The sequence below is a fragment of the Bufo bufo genome, chromosome 4 (genome assembly GCF_905171765.1).
Source record: "Bufo bufo chromosome 4, aBufBuf1.1, whole genome shotgun sequence".
Classification (NCBI taxonomy): Eukaryota; Metazoa; Chordata; class Amphibia; order Anura; family Bufonidae; genus Bufo; species Bufo bufo.
Genome location: NC_053392.1, coordinates 131,702,640 through 131,722,730, shown reverse-complemented (window position 1 = coordinate 131,722,730; position 20,091 = coordinate 131,702,640). Strand labels below are relative to the sequence as shown.

Sequence of the window (20,091 nt, the reverse complement as noted above, 5' to 3'; positions counted from 1 at the left end):
ATCAGTCAAAATGACTGAACTGAAGACATCCTGATGCATCCTGAATGGATTACTCTCCATTCAGAATGCATGGGGATATGCCTGATCAGTTCTTTTCCGGTATAGAGCCCCTGTGACGGAACTCTATGCCGGAAAAGAAAAACGCTAATGTGAAAGTAGCCTAACACACCTAGTTTGGACAACAAAAGGCAATGGGAAGGGGGGCTCTTGCAGATGTACTGCTTTTGATCAGCAGTTATCGTAGGGATAACATAACATGACGTTGAATGCCCTCTACAGGAGAGACGGTTACACAACCTTAGGCTACATTCACCAGCGCAAATGCCAGCTGTTGGCCGGACATAAAAACGTTGCATGCCGTGGTCTTTGTCTGCCCGAAGCACGGCATTTATGTCGGAAATTGGCCGGATCACCGTTGGACCTTATTACAGTCAATGGGGATCCGGCAGTGAAGTAGAGGATCTGGCAGGCTGCTCTGTGCCAGAACAGCTAATGGAGATGTGAACGAGGACTTATTCGAAATGCTCTAATAAGGCATTTTACAAGTGATTGTCTGACCCAGGCATCCCCCTTCTAAAGACAAACTTCAGTCACAGTGATATATTGTGTGACGTAGTTTTTCCTGTTCTCTGCTGTGTTGGATAATACAGGGAGAATCATTCTGATTGTGGTGATCTCAGAAGGGCGGGTAGTATCTACAGCTCAGTGTTAGGCCTCTTTCACACGAGCAAGTTTTCTGTGTGAACGCATAGCACCCGCACTGAATCCTGACCCATTCATTTCAATGGGTCTGTGTACATGAGCGGTTTTTTTTTTTTCATGCATCAGTTATGCGTTGTGTGAAAAACGCAGCATGTTCTATAGGCCTCATGCACACAACTGTTGGTTGTTTTGCGGTCCCCAAATGCGGATCCACAAAACACGGATGGTGTCCGTGTGCGTTCCGCAATTTGCCATTAATATAACTGCCTATTCGTGTCCGCAAAACAGACAAGAATAGGACAGGTTATATTTTTTTTTTGTGGACCACGGAACGGAGCATCGGATGCGGAAAGCACACAAAGTGCTGTCTGCATTTTTTGCGGCTCCATTGAAGTGAATGGGTCCGCATCCAAGCCGAAAATACTGTGGCTTGGATGTGGACCAAAACAACGGTCCTGTGCATGAGGCCATATTCTGTGTTTTTCACGCAGCCCTGGCCCTATAGAAGTGAATGGGTCTTCAGTGAAAAACGCATTGCATCCGGATGTAACCTGGACGCAGTCTGGGTGCAATGCGTTTTTCACTGATGATTGCTAGATGTGGTTTGTAAATCTTCCGTTTTTTTTTATCACGCGCGTGAAAAACGCATTAAAACTCATTGCACCCGCGCAGAAAAAACTGAACAACTGAACGCAGTCATAGACAAAACTGACTGAACTCGCTTGCAAAATGGTGCGAGTTTCACTGAACGCATCCGGACCTAATCCGCCATGCTCGCGTGAAAGGGGCCTTACTGTTTCTATAGACGTTTTGCAGTAATGTGAATCCGTCTTTAGACTTCAGTACTTGTCTTCTGCAGTAACAAATATATTATGAGACATTTAGCATTTCAGTAGTACTGAAATTTCTCTTTTGCCAAGGCTGTGTGTGTGTGTATATGTGTATATGTGTATATATATATATATATATATATATATATATATATATATATATATATATAATTTATTTGTCTTACCCCCTATACGGTGGCCTATACATTAGTCTAAAGTTGATTAAAAATGGATAATATCAACTAAATCCATAGTTCATCTAATGAAATTTAGCAAGGAAAGATTGTTTTAGCTGACCAACGACAGGTGGGGTGTTTTAAAATTTTGGCCAATAGTCAGATAAAAGATCTTTCTCTGAAGGAATGTTCTCAGATAGACCATTTGTCTGTCTTCCAGTTTAAGGCTACTTTCACACTTGCGTTCGGGGTTGTGAGTTCCGTTTGAAGGCTCTCACAAGCGGCCCCGAACGGATCCGTACAGCCCCAATGCATTGAGTAGATGCGGATCCGCTCAGAATGCATCAGTTTGGCACCGTTTGGCCTCCTTTCCGCTTAGCAGGCGGACACCTGAACGCCTGGCCGTGCGGAGCCAAACGGATCCGCCCAGACTTACAATGCAAGTCAATGGGGACGGATCCGTTTGACGTTTACACAATATGGTGCAATTGCAAACGGATCCGTCCCCCATTGACTTTCAATGTAAAGTCAGGAGTCCCTATTAATATACCATTGGATCGGAGTTTTCTCCAATCCGATGGTATATTTTAACTTGAAGCATCCATCACCATGGGAACACCTCTATATTAGAATATACCATCGGATTTGAGTTAGATCGTGAAACTCAGATCCGACAGTATATTCTAACACAGAGGCGTTCCCATGGTGATGGGGACGCTTCAAGTTAGAATATACTAAAAGAACTGTGTACATGACTGCCCCCTGCTGCCTGGCAGCCCCCGATCTCTTACAGGGGGCTGTGATCCGCACAATTAACTCCTCAGGTGCCGCACCTGAGGGGTTAATTGTGCGTATCATAGCCCCCTGTAAGAGATCAGGTGCTGCCAGGCAGGAGGGGGCAGACCCCCCTCCCTTCCCAGTTTTAAATGAATTGGTGGCCAGTGCGGCCCCCCTGCCTCCCTCCCCAGTATTATTTATATTCATTGGTGGCCAGTGCGGCCCCCCTTCCTCCCTCCCTCCCCAGTATTATATTCATTGGTGGCCAGTGTGGCCCCCCTCTTCCCCCTAATTAAAATGACTGACCCCCATCATTGGTGGCAGTGGAGAGTTCCGATCGGAGTCCCAGTTTAATCGCTGGGGCTCCGATCGGTTACCATGGCAGCCAAGACGCTACTGCAGTCCTGGCTGCCATGGTTACGTAGCAATTTTAGAAGCATTATACTTACCTGCGATGTCTGTGACCCGCCGGGCGCTCCTCCTACTGGTAAGTGAAAGGTCTGTGCTATAAGCAATGCGCTGCACAGACCTTTCACTGGCCACCAATGAATATAATACTGGGGAGGGAGGGAGGCCGCACTGGCCACCAATGAATATAATACTGGGGAGGGAGGCCGCACTGGCCACCAATGAATATAATACTGGGGAGGGAGGGAGGGGGGCCGCACTGGCCACCAATGAATATAATACTGGGGAGGGAGGGAGGCCGCACTGGCCACCAATGAATATAATACTGGGGAGGGAGGCCGCACTGGCCACCAATGAATATAATACTGGGGAGGGGGGCCGCACTGGCCACCAATAAATATAATACTGGGGAGGGAGGGGGGCTGCACTGGCCACCAATGAATATAATACTGGAGAGGGAGGGCTGCACTGGCCACCAATGAATATAATACTGGGGAGGGAGGCCGCACTGGCCACCAATGAATATAATACTGGGGAGGGAGGCCGCACTGGCCACCAATGAATATAATACGAGGGAGGGAGGGGGGCCGCACTGGCCACCAATGAATATAATACTGGGGAGGGAGGGAGGGGGGCCGCACTGGCCACCAATGAATATAATACTGGGGAGGGAGGGAGGGGGGCCGCACTGGCCACCAATGAATATAATACTGGGGAGGGAGGGAGGGGGGCTGCACTGGCCACCAATGAATATAATACTGGAGAGGGAGGGCTGCACTGGCCACCAATGAATTTAAAACTGGGGAGGGAGGGGAGTCTGGCCCCTGCTGCTTGGCAGCACCTGATCTCTTACAGGGGGCTATGATACGCACAATTAACCCCTCAGGTGCGGCACCTGAGGGGTTAATTGTGCGGATCACAGCCCCCTGTAAGAGATCGGGTGCTGCCAGGCAGCAGGGGGAAGTCATGTACACAGTTCTTAGTATATTCTAACTTGAAGCGTCCCCATCACCATGGGAACGCCTCTGTGTTAGAATATACTGTCGGATCTGAGTTTTCACTAAGTGAAAAAAACAGTTATGCAGACGGATCCGTTCTGAACGGATGCAAGCGTTGGCATTATAGGTGCGGGATCCGTCTGTGCAGATACCAGACGGATCCTCACCGAACGCAAGTGTGAAAGTAGCCTTATTCAACATGTATGAGCAGTTTGAACAATTGTAGCAACCAGTATGGAGTAAAATGTGTATGGTCATGTCTGTGACAAAATGATCGTTCATCAGATGAATGTTTATTCAACCATCAACCAAAATCTGTGTGGCCAGCATTAAGATGTCTCTTCTCAAGACTAAATACATTTGATTCCTTTCATCTTTACTTAGAACTCAGATTCTCCTTGCCTCTTATCAAGTTTAGTTGCTCTTGTACCTTTTCTAACTCCAGGGCACCCCTTTGAGGCCACCAGGGTAGGAGCCAGGGCCTCTCGCCACTCTTGGTACAAGCTTCTTTGTTCTTTGCCTCAGCCTGGGGTAGCTGGCTCTCACTGGCCACAGGCCCCCAGATGAACCTATCTGAGATTGCCAATATCCCTCCTCAACTTCTTAGTAGATGCTCCATAATGTCCACATTAGGCCTTGACTAAAGAGGCTCTTCTGTCTTTTGAATGATGGCCTGTCCTCAAAATAGGCCATCGTTAGCTGATCAGTGGGGTTCCGACACCTCCATCATTGAAAGTCGGCACAGAACTACACCGCCAACATTGTAGTGGACAGTGCTTGTCACTGCAGCGCTGCTTCCTTTGAGTTCATTGGCAGCAGGACTGGAGTGACCAGCGCAGTCCACTACATTTGACATTGGATGGAGCTACACAGAACAGCTCATCGGCTGAGGTGTGGTGTATTGGAACCCCCCTCACTGATCAGTTAGTAATGGCCTATCATGAGGATAGACAAATCCAAAGGAATGACGGCACTAATCCTGGATCCTAGTCGGTCAATCCATGTGGTGGCGGTGTTTGCAGCGTTAGGCCCTAGCCTTTTGGTCCTCAGATGATCATGAAATACGAAGGAAAACCATAGCACTCAATGTCTTCAGTGTAGTTTCAGAATGTATTCACTAACTGACTGCGACATTTTGAGTCTTGATAAAGTTTCTTAGGAGTCGAAACATTAGACAGTTGGCAAATAAATTCTGAAACTGCACTGAAGAAATTGAGTGCTGTGGTTTTCCTTCGTATTTCACTATTATGAGGATAAATGATATTCCTATCTCAGACATTGATGACATATCACTCGGATATGCCACAAGTGTCACACAGGTGTTGGTCCCACTTCTCGGACCCGCTTCTATCTGCAGAACAAGGACCCTAAAGTGAAGGAGAGTGCACTGCGCTAACGAGGCCACCCTCCGTTCACTGTTATGGGAGTTCCAGTCCCATAGTGGTGAATCGAGGTGGCCGTGCATGCGCTGTGTGCTCTCTATGGGACTTCTATGGGACTTCTTAAAATAGCTGAGCGTGCTCACTAGGCTTTTTTTGGAACTCCCATAGCAGTAAATGGAGGGTGGCTGCGCATGCGCTGTGTGCTCATTCTCTTCCGGGGCCCTGTTCTAGAGATAGGAGCGGGTCCCAGAGGTAGGACCTACACTAGAGATGAGCCATCAATGTCTGAGGTGAGCAAATCTCTTTTTAAAAATGAAACCGCTGGACAGCCCCTCTAATCCTGTAGTAACATGGGGCAGCCTCTTCCTGGCAGTAGTGTGATTAGAGAAGACACTGGCGTCCCTGCTTGGGTTGTAATTTGCCAGCTCCAGGCCATTGATAGGCTCTCATTACAACAGCTTTACCATGACCCTGCCGTACATGACACAATGACATGTTAGTAATGCAAAACAATAAATGGGTGGCGGTTGTGGGTTACTACATCTTCTATCATTTTATTGGAAAGTCTATCGGATGGCAGCACACAATTCCTTTTAGTCTGATGTGTGTAATACACATAAATCTATAAAGCCGGAGCTGGCTGTAATAATAGCAGTAAAGCCGAGCCATTCACATTGCATAGATGCCGGCTGTCTCTCCCAGTCCTCCCATATACATTGCATAGATGCCAGCTGTCTCTCCCAGTCCTCCCATACACGTTACATAGATGCCGGCTGTCTCTCCCAGTCCTCCCATACACATTGCATAGATGCCGGCTGTCTCTCCCAGTCCTCCCATACACGTTACATAGATGCCGGCTGTCTCTCCCAGTCCTCCCATACACATTGCATAGATGCCGGCTGTCTCTCCCAGTCCTCCCATACACATTGCATAGATGCCAGCTGTCTCTCCCAGTCCTCCCATACACGTTACATAGATGCCGGCTGTCTCTCCCAGTCCTCCCATACACATTGCATAGATGCCGGCTGTCTCTCCCAGTCCTCCCATACACGTTACATAGATGCCGGCTGTCTCTCCCAGTCCTCCCATACACGTTACATAGATGCCGGCTGTCTCTCCCAGTCCTCCCATACACGTTACATAGATGCCGGCTGTCTCTCCCAGTCCTCCCATACACGTTACATAGATGCCGGCTGTCTCTCCCAGTCCTCCCATACACGTTACATAGATGCCGGCTGTCTCTCCCAGTCCTCCCATACACGTTACATAGATGCCGGCTGTCTCTCCCAGTCCTCCCATACACGTTACATAGATGCCGGCTGTCTCTCCCAGTCCTCCCATACACGTTACATAGATGCCGGCTGTCTCTCCCAGTCCTCCCATACACGTTACATAGATGCCGGCTGTCTCTCCCAGTCCTCCCATACACATTGCATAGATGCCGGCTGTCTCTCCCAGTCCTCCCATACACGTTACATAGATGCCGGCTGTCTCTCCCAGTCCTCCCATACACGTTACATAGATGCCGGCTGTCTCTCCCAGTCCTCCCATACACGTTACATAGATGCCGGCTGTCTCTCCCAGTCCTCCCATACACGTTACATAGATGCCGGCTGTCTCTCCCAGTCCTCCCATACACGTGTTCTTTACCTGGGGAGTGGAGAAAGCAGCTATCCAACGCTGCTGGTTGTGGCCTAACTCCCAGGGACCAGAGGATCAGACATGTTGAAATAGAGCTGCCCAGTTCTTCTCTTTTAACGTCTGCTGTTTGGGGAGAGTTAGGGTACTTTCACACTAGCGTTTTTCTTTTCCGGCACTGAGATCCGTCCTAGGGGCTCAATACTGGAAAAACTGATCAGTTTTATCCCCATGCATTCTGAATGGAGAACAATCCGTTCAGAATACATCAGGATGTCTTCAGTTCAGTCTTTTTGACTTTTCAGGACGAAGATAATACCGCAGCATGCTACGGTTTTATCTCAGGCCAAAAAACTGAAGACTTGCCATAGCAATCTATTAGTGCCGGATCCGGCATTCAAAATACCGGAATGCCGGATCCGTCCTGAAAAAAAGGTGAAAAAAAAAAAATGACGGATCCGTTTTGCCGGATGACACCGGAAAGACTGATCTGGCATTTCAATGCATTTTTAAGACTGATCAGTATTACAAATGTCATCAGTTGGCATACATTTTGCCGGATCACTCTGCCGCAAGTGTGAAAGTAGCCTTAGAGGTCCTGCATACACATTAGATTGTTGGCCTGCCCTGTCAAAATTGACAAGTTTGGCTCACATTCAACTAATGTACATGACCACTCACTAAAGAAAATAGGACCCTTAAAAAATTACACTTTATTTCTAATATAGATAAAGAGTATCCAAAACCTAAAACGAAGGCTGGCTCCAGTAGGTATAAGACACAGATAAATACACTGCTCAAAAAAATAAAGGGAACACAAAAATAACACATCCTAGATCTGAATTAATTAAATATTCTTCTGAAATACTTTGTTCTTTACATAGTTGAATGTGCTGACAACAAAATCACACAAAAATAAAAAAATGGAAATCAAATTTTTTAACCAATGGAGGTCTGGATTTGGAGTCACACTCAAAATTAAAGTGGAGAAACACACTATAGGCTGATCCAACTTTGATGTAATGTCCTTAAAACAAGTCAAAATGAGGCTCAGTAGTGTGTGTGGCCTCCACGTGCCTGTATGACCTCCCTACAACGCCTGTGCATGCTCCTGATGAGGTGGCGGACGGTCTCCTGAGGGATCTCCTCCCAGACCTGGACTAAAGCATCTGCCAACTCCTGGACAGTCTGTGGTGCAATGTGACGTTGGTGGATAGAGCGAGACATGATGTCCCACATGTGCTCAATTGGATTCAGGTCTGGGGAACGGGCAGGCCAGTCCATAGCATCAATGCCTTCGTCTTGCAGGAACTGCTGACACACTTCAGCCACATGAGGTCTAGCATTGTCTTGCATTAGGAGGAACCCAGGGCCAACCGCACCAGCATATGGTCTCACAAGGGGTCTGAGGATCTCATCTCGGTACCTAATGGCACTCAGGCTACCTCTGGCGAGCACATGGAGGGCTGTGCGGCCCTCCAAAGAAATGCCACCCCACACCATTACTCACCCAATGCCAAACCGGTCATGCTGGAGGATGTTGCAGGCAGCAGAACGTTCTCCACGGCGTCTCCAGACTCTGTCACGTCTGTCACATGTGCTCAGTGTGAACCTGCTTTCATCTGTGAAGAGCACAGGGCGCCAGTGGCGAATTTGCCAATCTTGGTGTTCTCTGGCAAATGCCAAACGTCCTGCACAGTGTTGGGCTGTAAGCACAACCCCCACCTATGGACGTCGGGCCCTCATGGAGTCTGTTTCTGACCGTTTGAGCAGACACATGCACATTTGTGGCCTGCTGGAGGTCATTTTGCAGGGCTCTGGCAGTGCTCCTCCTGTTCCTCCTTGCACAAAGGCGGAGGTAGCGGTCCTGCTGCTGGGTTGTTGCCCTCCTACGGCCTCCTCCACGTCTCCTGATGTACTGGCCTGTCTCCTGGTAGCGCCTCCATGCTCTGGACACTACGCTGACAGACACAGCAAACCTTCTTGCCACAGCTCGCATTGATGTGCCATCCTGGATAAGCTGCACTACCTGAGCCACTTGTGTGGGTTGTAGACTCCGTCTCATGCTACCACTAGAGTGAAAGCACCGCCAGCATTCAAAAGTGACCAAAACATCAGCCAGGAAGCATAGGAACTGAGAAGTGGTCTGTGGTCACCACCTGCAGAAGCACTTCTTTATTGGGGGTGTCTTGCTAATTGCCTATAATTTCCACCTGTTGTCTATCCCATTTGCACAACAGCATGTGAAATTGATTGTCACTCAGTGTTGCTTCCTAAGTGGACAGTTTGATTTCACAGAAGTGTGATTGACTTGGAGTTACATTGTGTTGTTTAAGTGTTCCCTTTATTTTTTTGAGCAGTGTATAAATGTATGAAATCAACAACAAACCAGATCACTGTCGCAGGAAAAATAAGGGGAATGTGGACAGTAACTATAGAGGGTAGGTTACCGATATGCCAAGAGGGAGGGGGGACTATCCCTAAGGAAACCCTGGTCTATCCTCAGCCCAGGGACAACCCCTGAAGGTGGAGTCTCCCCGTGCCTGTCCTCATTTACCCTAGGTAGCCCTGCGTGGTCAGACCTATTACCGGTTTCCCCCAAAGTGGGTTCATCAGGGGGTATGTAAGGGTAAAATGCAGTCCAAAAACACAAGATAATTAAAGATATACACTGATACTAAACAACGATACCAAAAAATGCAACTAGGCGTAGTAAAACAAGGGAAAAAAATGCATCCTACCACGTGTAGTTCACCACAAACAGACGGCAGGAGATACTACATGGAGGGGTCCCTTGTTAGTCCTGACGCCCAGGAAGTGCAGATAATGCAGCTATTTATCTGTCGTGTACCTACTGGAGTCAGCCTTAGTTTTAGGTTTTAGATACTCTTTTTATCTATATTATAAATAAAGCATCATTTTTTAAGGGTCCTCTTTTCTTTAGTGAGTGATTTATATATTTTTTCGGGACACCACGTTATCTTTTCTATATCACTATATACTCTTTTTAATGTACATGACCAGCTTAGGCTACTTTCACACTAGCGTTTTTGCGGATCCGTCATGGATCTGCAGAAATGCTTCCGTTACAATAATACAACCGCATGCATCCGTCATGAATGGATCCGGTTGTATTATGTCTTCTATAGCCATGACAGATCTGTCATGAACACCATTGAAAGACAATGGGGGACAGATCCGTTCTCGATTGTGCCAGAGAAAACGGTTCCTTCCCCCGTTGACTTACATTGTGTGCCAGGACGGATCCGTTTGGCTCAGTTTCGTCAAGCGGACAGCAAAACTCTGCAAGCAGCTTTTTGGTGTCCACCTCCAGAGTGGAATGGTGACTGATCGGAGGCAAACTGATGCATTCTGAGTGGATCCTTTTCCATTCAGAATGCATTAGGGCAAAACTGATCCGTTTTGGACCGCATGTGAGAGCCCTGAACGGATCTCAAACTGAAAGCCAAAACGCCAGTGTGAAAGTAGCCTTAACCACTTAAGGACCACAGGTTTATACCCCCCTAAAGACCAGGCCCTTTTTTACAAATCGGCACTACACTACTTTCACCGTTTATTGCTCGGTCATGCAACTTACCACCCAAATGAATTTTACCTCCTTTTCTTCTCACTAATAGAGCTTTCATTTGGTGGTATTTCATTGCTGCTGACATTTTTACTTTTTTTGTTATTAATCGAAATTTAACGATTTTTTTGCAAAAAAATGTCATTTTTCACTTTCAGTTGTAAAATTTTGCAAAAAAAACGAGATCCATATAGAAATTTTGCTCTAAATTTATAGTTCTACATGTCTTTGATAAAAAAAAAATGTTTGGGTAAAAAAAAATGGTTTGGGTAAAAGTTATAGCGTTTACAAACTATGGTACAAAAATGTGAATTTCCGCTTTTTGAAGCAGCTCTGACTTTCTGAGCACCTGTCATGTTTCCTGAGGTTCTACAATGGCCAGACAGTACAAACACCCCACAAATGACCCCATTTCGGAAAGTACACACCCTAAGGTATTCGCTGATGGGCATAGTGAGTTCATAGAACTTTTTATTTTTTGTCACAAGTTAGCGGAAAATGATGTTTTTTTTTTTTTTTTCCTTACAAAGTCTCATATTCCACTAACTTGTGACAAAAAATAAAAACTTCTATGAACTCACTATGCCCATCACGAAATACCTTGGGGTCTCTTCTTCCCAAAATGGGGTCACTTGTGGGGTAGTTATACTGCCCTGGCATTCTAGGGGCCCAAATGTGTGGTAAGGAGTTTGAAATCAAATTCTGTAAAAAATGACCAGTGAAATCCGAAAGGTGCTCTTTGGAATATGGGCCCCTTTGCCCACCTAGGCTGCAAAAAAGTGTCACACATCTGGTATCTCTGTATTCAGGAGAAGTTGAGGAATGTGTTTTGGGGTGTCATTTTACATATACCCATGCTGGGTGAGATAAATATCTTGGTCAAATGCCAACTTTGTATAAAAAAATGGGAAAAGTTGTCTTTTGCCAAGATATTTCTCTCACCCAGCAGGGGTATATGTAAAATGACACCCCAAAACACATTCCCCACCTTCTCCTGAGTACGGGGATACCAGATGTGTGACACTTTTTTGCAGCCTAGGTGGGCAAAGGGGCCCATATTCCAAAGAGCACCTTTCGGATTTCACAGGTCATTTTTTACAGAATTTGATTTCAAACTCCTTACCACACATTTGGGCCCCTAGAATGCCAGGGCAGTATAACTACCCCACAAGTGATCCCATTTTGGAAAGAAGAGACCCCAAGGTATTCGCTGATGGGCATAGTGAGTTCATGGAAGTTTTTATTTTTTGTCACAAGTTAGTGGAATATGAGACTTTGTATAAAAAAAAAAAAAAAAAAAAAAAAAAAAATCAGCATTTTCCACTAACTTGTGACAAAAATAAAAAATTCTAGGAACTTGCCATGCCCCTCACGGAATACCTTGGGGTGTCTTCTTTCCAAAATGGGGTCACTTGTGGGGTAGTTATACTGCCCTGGCATTTTCCAGGGGCCCTAATGTGTGGTAAGTAGGTAAATGACCTGTGAAATCCTAAAGGTGCTCTTTGGAATATGGGCCCCTTTGCCCACCTAGGCTGCAAAAAGTGTCACACATGTGGTATCGCCGTATTCAGGAGAAGTTGGGGAATGTGTTTTGGGGTGTCATTTTACATATACCCTTGCTGGGTGAGAGAAATATCTTGGCAAAAGACAACTTTTCCCATTTTTTTTATACAAAGTTGGCATTTGACCAAGATATTTCTCTCACCCAGCATGGGTATATGTAAAATGACACCCCTAAACACATTCCCCAACTTCTCCTGAGTACGGCGATACCAGATGTGTGACACTTTATTGCAGCCTAGATGCGCAAAGGTGCCCAAATTCCTTTTAGGAGGGCATTTTTAGACATTTGGATACCAGACTTCTTCTCACGCTTTGGGGCCCCTAGAATGCCAGGGCAGTATAAATACCCCACATGTGACCCCATTTTGGAAAGAAGACACCCCAAGGTATTCAATGAGGGGCATGGCGAGTTCATAGAAATTTATTTTTTTTGGCACAAGTTAGCGGAAATTGATATTTTTAATTTTTTTCTCACAAAGTCTCCCGTTCCGCTAACTTGGGACAAAAATTTCAATCTTTCATGGACTCAATATGCCCCTCACGGAATACCTGGGGGTGTCTTCTTTCCGAAATGGGGTCACATGTGGGGTATTTATACTGCCCTGGCATTCTAGGGGCCCTAAAGCGTGAGAAGAAGTCTGGAATTTAAATGTCTAAAAATTTTTACGCATTTGGTTTCCGTGAGGGGTATGGTGAGTTCATGTGAGATTTTATTTTTTGACACAAGTTAGTGGAATATGAGACTTTGTAAGAAAAAAAATATAATAATTCCGCTAACTTGGGCCAAAAAAATGTCTGAATGGAGCCTTACAGAGGGGTGATCAATGACAGGGGGGGTGATCAATGACAGGGGGGTGATCAGGGAGTCTATATGGGGTGATAACCACAGTCATTGATCACGCCCCTGTAAGGCTTCATTCAGACGTCCGGATGCGTTTTGCGGATCCGATCCATCTATCAGTGGATCCGTAAAAATCATGCGGACATCTGAATGGAGCTTTACAGGGGGGTGATCAATGACAGGGGTGTAATCAATGACAGGGGGGTGATCAGGGAGTCTATATGGGGTGATAACCACAGTCATTGATCACGCCCCTGTAAGGCTTCATTCAGACGTCCGGATGCGTTTTGCGGATCCGATCCATCTATCAGTGCATCCGTAAAAATCATGCGGACATCTGAATGGAGCTTTACAGGGGGGTAATCAATGACAGGGGGGTGATCACCACAGTCATTGATCATGCCCCTGTAAGGCTTCATTCAGACGTCCGGATGCGTTTTGCGGATCCGATCCATCTATCAGTGCATCCGTAAAAATCATGCGGACATCTGAATGGAGCTTTACAGGGGGGTAATCAATGACAGGGGGGTGATCACCACAGTCATTGATCATGCCCCTGTAAGGCTTCATTCAGACGTCCGTATGCGTTTTGCGGATCCGATCCATCTATCAGTGCATCCGTAAAAATCATGCGGACATCTGAATGGAGCTTTACAGGGGGGTGATCAATGACAGGGGTGTAATCAATGACAGGGGGGTGATCAGGGAGTCTATATGGGGTGATCACCACAGTCATTGATCATGCCCCTGTAAGGCTTCATTCAGACGTCCGGATGCGTTTTGCGGATCCGATCCATCTATCAGTGGATCCGTAAAAATCATGCGGACGTCTGAATGGAGCTTTACAGGGGGGTGATCAATGACAGGGGGGTGATCAGGGAGTCTATATGGGGTGATCAGGGACTAATAAGGGGTTAATAAGTGACGGGGGGGGGGGGGGGGGTGTAGTGTAGTGTAGTGGTGCTTGGTGCTACTTTACTGAGCTACCTGTGTCCTCTGGTGGTCGATCCAAACAAAGGGGACCACCAGAGGACCAGGTAGCAGGTATATTAGACGCTGTTATCAAAACAGCGTCTAATATACCTGTTAGGGGTTAAAAAAAACACATCTCCAGCCTGCCAGCGAACGATCGCCGCTGGCAGGCTGGAGATCAACTCTCTTACCTTCCGTTCCTGTGAGCGCGCGCGTTCACAGGAAATCTTGGCTCACGCGAGATGACGCCTATTGGCGTTAGCGTAGCCTGGGGGAGCCGCCGCAATGACGCCTTTCGGCGTTACAGTTGCGGGAAGTGGTTAAAGGGTTTCTGTCACCCCATTAAACCGTTTTTTTTTTTTTCCTTACTAATAATCCCTATAGTGCGATCTCATGATACATAAGCAAATTAATCATTTTGGTTCAGTAGAATTTGCTAAAAATCGATTTTTAAAATATGCTAATTACCTTGCTACCAGCAAGTAGGGCGGCTACTTGCTGGTAGCAGCCGCATCCTCCGATGGTAATGACGCCCCCTCGGCATGCTGATTGACAGGGCCAGGGAAGGGAATCCTTCTCTGCTGGCGCTGTTAGAATTTGAAATCTCGCGCCTGCACCGTACCTGTCTTCAATCGGCGCAGGCGCATTGAGAGGCGGCCGCTCTCTCGACCGCTCCATCCTCAATGCGCCTGCGTCGATGACGTCATCAAGTACACCCGGAAGAGATTTATTATTAATAATCGTTGGTGGTATAGTGTTAATAACTGTCATTTTTATAAAATTATTTATTCCCATTTCGTTTGTGGTTTTTGTGGCAGCATGCTTATTATGTACATACTTACCTGATTCGAGCATCCAGCGACGTCACCAGACTCTCCGCCTCCTTCCAGCGATGCCGGCGTCTTCTCTTCCGGGTGTACTTGATGACGACATCGACGCAGGCGCATTGAAGATGGAGCGGTCGAGCGAGCGGCCGCCTCTCAGTGCGCCTGCGCCGATTGAAGACAGGTACGGCGCAGGCGCGAGATTTCAAATTCTAACAGCGCCAGCAGAGAACGATTCCCTTCCCTGGCCCTGTCAATCAGCATGCCGAGGGGGCGTCATTACCATCGGAGGATGCGGCTGCTACCAGCAAGTAGCCGCCCTACTTGCTGGTAGCAAGGTAATTTGCATATTTTAAAAATCGATTTTTAGCAAATTCTACTGAACCAAAATGATTAATTTGCTTATGTATCATGAGATCGCACTATAGGGATTATTAGTAAAGAAAAAAAAACAAAAAGGTTTAATGGGGTGACAGAAACCCTTTAAAAGGGTTTTCCAAGTGTGTGTGTGTGTTGTGTTTTTTTTTTTTTTCTTTTTTTTTTTTTTTCTGATGACCTATCATCAGTATCTGATCAGTGGGGGTCTGATACCCGGGACCCCTGCCAATCCGCTATTTCAGAAGGCACTGGCGTTCGCACTCCTTCCTGCTTACTAACCACAGCACCATACATTGTATAGCAGCTTGGTATCGCAGGCTGCGCCTAGGCCACGTGACCGATGAACGTGACGTCACATGGCTTATGGAACAGCTGATTGGATTGTAAGTTGGACCTCACTTATCAGATAAAAAACTTGGAGAACCCCTTTAAAGGAGTTTTCCAGGATTAGAAAAACACGACTGCTTTCTTTCAAAAACAGCATCACCCCTGGTATTGCAACTCTGAGTCAGTGGGGCAGAGCTGCAATACTTTACTCAACCTGTGGACAGGGGTGGTGCTGTTTGGGAGAAAACTGCCATGTTTTCCTTATCCTGGAAAACTCCTTTAACATTCAGAACAATCTTATGATTATGAACTAGGTAATTACATCTGTGGTGATATCTGTTCCATTAGTTATAACTCTCATAATTTATTATTCATTATCTGTCTCGGTCATTAGCGGTGAATACTTCTACACAATATCAACCATTGTTGGATTGTGGGAGATAACAGACTGTACTTTGCTCTCTATGCCAGTAACATCCCAGACATAGGCAGTGATGGAACCAAATCCTAGATTGGGCCCGATGTAGGAAAAAAGGTGTCCTTGTGACATTTTTTGGGAGGTGTGTATTGATTTAACTCGTATTTCTCTCTGTAGTTAGTACGTCTTCATCAGATAGGAACTGACTGCAGCATAAAACACTGTAAATGCAGTCAGTTTGGGTCAGAGGAGCCACGGTTGGTCCGGGAGATGTGGCCGACACAAGGACTGTGTTTCCTGGACCAAGTGTGGTTGTGTGAATCAGCCCTAAGACTGGTGACCAGTCTATAGACTACCTCTTGGATTTCCGTCGCAGATGTACCCCATGACTGCTGAAGGACTCTCCCCACTTTTTTTCTGTGCATTATTTGTGAGATTAATGTTTGTGTGTATTTTTTTTGTTTGTTTCCACTACGTGCACAATATTCCACACTTTTTTTCCTGGAGCATATGAATGGGCTATAAAATGCCACATTCCCTTGCATTGGATGATAGTGGATTAGATAAAGATTTTGGCGCAGATTCCATGTCTAAATAATCTTCAAAACCAGAACATAGCCTCAAAATAAAACACCGTTGTAGTAGCTCAATAATTTTCTTGTTTTCCCAGAATGCATTGTACTGCTGCTGTAAATCTGTACGTGCATGACTGATATAGGGGCATCATTCACACTTCTACCCATGAAGCCTCTGGGCACTTATAATTGGGGGATCATCCGATGGATGCAATCTATTGCAACTTGAATCAGACAGACACTTATGTTACTGTTGGGCTAGTTCCGGATGTATTTTGCCATGTAAAATGTCTTTCACTTTGCTGCTGCTCTAAAAGCGGTTTTCTCCCACACTCCAAAGACATACTTGTAGGGCACTCAGATTGTGAGCCCCACTGGGGTTAGCTTGCTAATTTCTGTAAAGCGCTGCGGAATATAGTAGCGCTATATAATTAAATAAATAAGGGCCCATTCACACGGCCGTTGCCGTATTGAATGGGTTCGCAAATGCGGTGCGGAACGGAACCCCACGGAAGCACTATGGAGTGCTTCCTGGGGATCCGTTCCGTGCCTCCGCACTGCAAAAATATAGAACTTGCTCTATCTTTTTGCAGAGCGGACAGATCGCGGACCCATTCAAGTGAATTGGTCCGCGATCCACATGCAGCGGCCCACTGTCGGTGCCCATGCCTTGCGGACCGTAATTTGCGGTCCACAGCACGGGCAGCACACTGTCGTGTGAACAAGCCCTAAAGCTGTGCATTTTCTTAGCAGAAAATCTGCAGCGTATCAGACTCGTGCGGTCATACCCTAAGGCAGGCATCCTCAAACTGCGGCCCTCCAGCTGTTGTAAAACTAACTCCCACAATGCTTTGCTGTAGGCTGATAGCTGTAGGCTGTTCGGGCATGCTGGGAGTTGTAGTTTTGCAACAGCTGGAGGGCCGCAGTTTGAGGATGCCTGCCCTAAGGGCTAATTAAGATGGCTGTAACGTGGACATATTTTATCATCTGGATTTCGGGTGTGATTCCTGGCCCAACCACAACTTCAAAGACCTGAACTTACAGCATCATGTACCGCAGGCGGGGAAATGAGTCCTAACAGTTGAGCTGGGGGAGTGTTACCGAGTTTGTTATGTAATGATGATTGAAGGTTTTCTCATCAACTTTATTCTTTTTTTGCAGATTTTCATTCTCCTGTAAAAACAAAGGAAACAAAAAGCATTATGACAGCTGAGACTCAGACCCTGACTTTTGGCCCTGAGTGGTGAGTGCCAAGTTCGGCTATTACTAGATCATGGGAGGGGATTTACACATTTTTTAGTAAGCACAAAAAACTGCCCTCACTTTTGTGGTTTAGACATACACAAAGTAAGCCAACCAATAGATGGTATAAAACTAAGTGTCTGACATGTCTATCAATATGCACCAAAATTTCTCGCACAGTTTGCGCCCTCTGATATGCTTGGCCTAAGGCAACACAAACATAAGCTGCCTGTGCTGCGGACCGTGTGTGAATCCTTTTTGTGGCGCGGACCCATTGAGTTGAATGGGTCCACAATACGATATACAGCAAAAGACAGGACACGTCCTATCTTTTGCAGTGTGGAGGCACGGACCCAAAAACCCACTGAATTGCTTCCGTGGGCTTCTGATCCATGCTCCTGCTATGCTCAGTATCTTGCGTATTGCGTACCCATTGCGGTCCTCAATGTGGGCACGGACGGCTTCCGTTCGTGTGAAGGAGGCATAAAGATGCTGTTTATATATTATCCAGGATTAGTAAATCTGCCTGAATGTGTTGTAATTGATCTAATATTAAAGGGGTTCTGCAGTTTGTTTAAACTGATGAGCTATCGTCTGGATAGATCATCAGCATCTGATCGGCAGGGACCCCTGCCGATCAGCTGTTTGAGAAGGCAGCGGCGCTCCAGCAGCACCGCGGCCTTCTCGCTGTTTACCGCTGGCTCAGTGACGTCACGACTTTGTATCAACTGGCCTGGGCGGGGCTAAGCTCCATTCAAGTGAACAGAGCTTAGCCCCGCCCAGGCCAGTGATACAAGTCGTGACGTCACTGGGCCTGCGGTAAACAGTGAGAAGGCTGCTGGAGCACCGCTGCCTTCTCAAACAGCTGATCGGCAGGGGTCCCGGGTGTTGGACCCCTGCCGATCAGAAGCTGATGAGCTATCCAGAGGATAGCTCATCAGTTAAAACAAACTGCAGAACCCCTTTAAAAGTAAATTTCTGACAGATTTTTGTTTATGTAAACTTAAAAAAAAAAAAAAGAAAGTTTAAGAAATAACATTGCAGCAATGATACCAAAAGTGTCTAGGTGCAGATACCTACTGGATTAAGGAACTGAACTGCTGAAGCCCATTTTATATTTCTACTCATTAGCAGGAACTAGAATAACATTAATAATAAAAAAATAAATAAATGTGGAAACTAGTCAGAATGCCACAAACCAGTAGAAGAAAGGGGACCCTCCGGCTTGTTAGTCCAAGATATCTTCTGGATCTACGCGGCATCAATGGGGCATGATCGGTAAATCACTGTCACAAAATCAGGGGACTCCATAAAAGTCTACCCTGGATGCCAAGTAGCCAAAAATGTGGCGGAAGCCCACGATCATCTGCCTACCAGTTCCCCCTTTCTCATGATACCAAGTACCTCTGAAAGCCACTTGTTGATATCAGCGGTTCACTAGTCTTCCAGTGCTTACCAATCTAAATGGCAGCCAAGAAGTGTCTTAGAATGCCGTTCTTGAGCTTGGCCAAGGACCAAGACATCATGGAGAGTAAAGCAATCCAAGTGCAATAGATGGGGTTAGTAGATTCTAAAGATGAGTTTCCAGAAACACTGGATTGTAGGACTGTCCCACCATATATGAAGCATGGTATACCATGGTAACCCTGAGGCAGTAGAAAACATGTGCTAAAGTCCAACAGGCTAATAATTCTAGTGTGATATAACCTTCTCTTTTACTAGCGTAGCCGTAGACATTCCAGGCGCAAAGGTTCAGATTTTCAAGATATCTGGAGTAACAAAAGTAGTATCTTGTCTCCTAATTCTGAAAATGCAAAGCCCTTTCCTCGTGGCTGCATTCCAGAAGCAGTTATGATATAGAAGATAAGCATCGAGGTAAAGCTACATGCACACAACCGTATGTGTTTTGCGGTCCGCAAAAATAAGACGGATGACATCTGTATGCCATCAGTTTTTTTTTTTTTTTTTTGCGGTTCCATTGTAACAATGCCTAAAACATAGATAGCTGTGATAATTGTTTCTTTCTTTTTTTTTTTTTTTTTTTTTTTTTTGACGCACCACAGGCATGGGGAGGGGGGTGGGTGTAGGGAATGGGGATAAGGGGGAAAAAAAAAAAAAACAATGCCTAAAACAGACAAGAATAGGACATGTTCTATTTTTTTGCCGGGGCTACTAAACGGACATACGGATGCGGACAGCACACTGTGTGCTGTCCGTGTTTTTTGCGGACCCCTTGAAATGAATGGGTCCGCATCCTATCCGCAAAAAAAAGGAACGGACACGGAAACAAACAACGTTCATGTGCATGTAGCCTAAGGCTTAGGTACGGAAGGAAGACCCCGAAAATATGTTCTTAATAAAAGAGCCCAGCTGTTCATATTCCAGCTAATTGCTTATCTGGATTCTGTGACTGCAAAATATCCAGGAATCTCAACGCATCTCCTTCACCTGACT

At 46.1% G+C, this 20,091-nt stretch overlaps 1 protein-coding gene across 4 annotated transcripts in view; it reads left to right on the top strand.

Annotated features, from left to right (window-relative positions):
- Positions 1–20,091, top strand: part of GIGYF2 (GRB10 interacting GYF protein 2) — a 190,457-nt gene that overhangs the window by 12,284 nt on the left and 158,082 nt on the right. For all 4 annotated transcript variants that reach the window (XM_040427902.1, XM_040427904.1, XM_040427900.1 and 1 more), the window contains exon 2: positions 17,557–17,638. In XM_040427902.1, coding sequence (XP_040283836.1) covers positions 17,598–17,638 — 41 coding nt within the window. In that variant the 5' untranslated portion in view covers positions 17,557–17,597. The remainder of the gene's footprint in view (positions 1–17,556; positions 17,639–20,091) is intronic.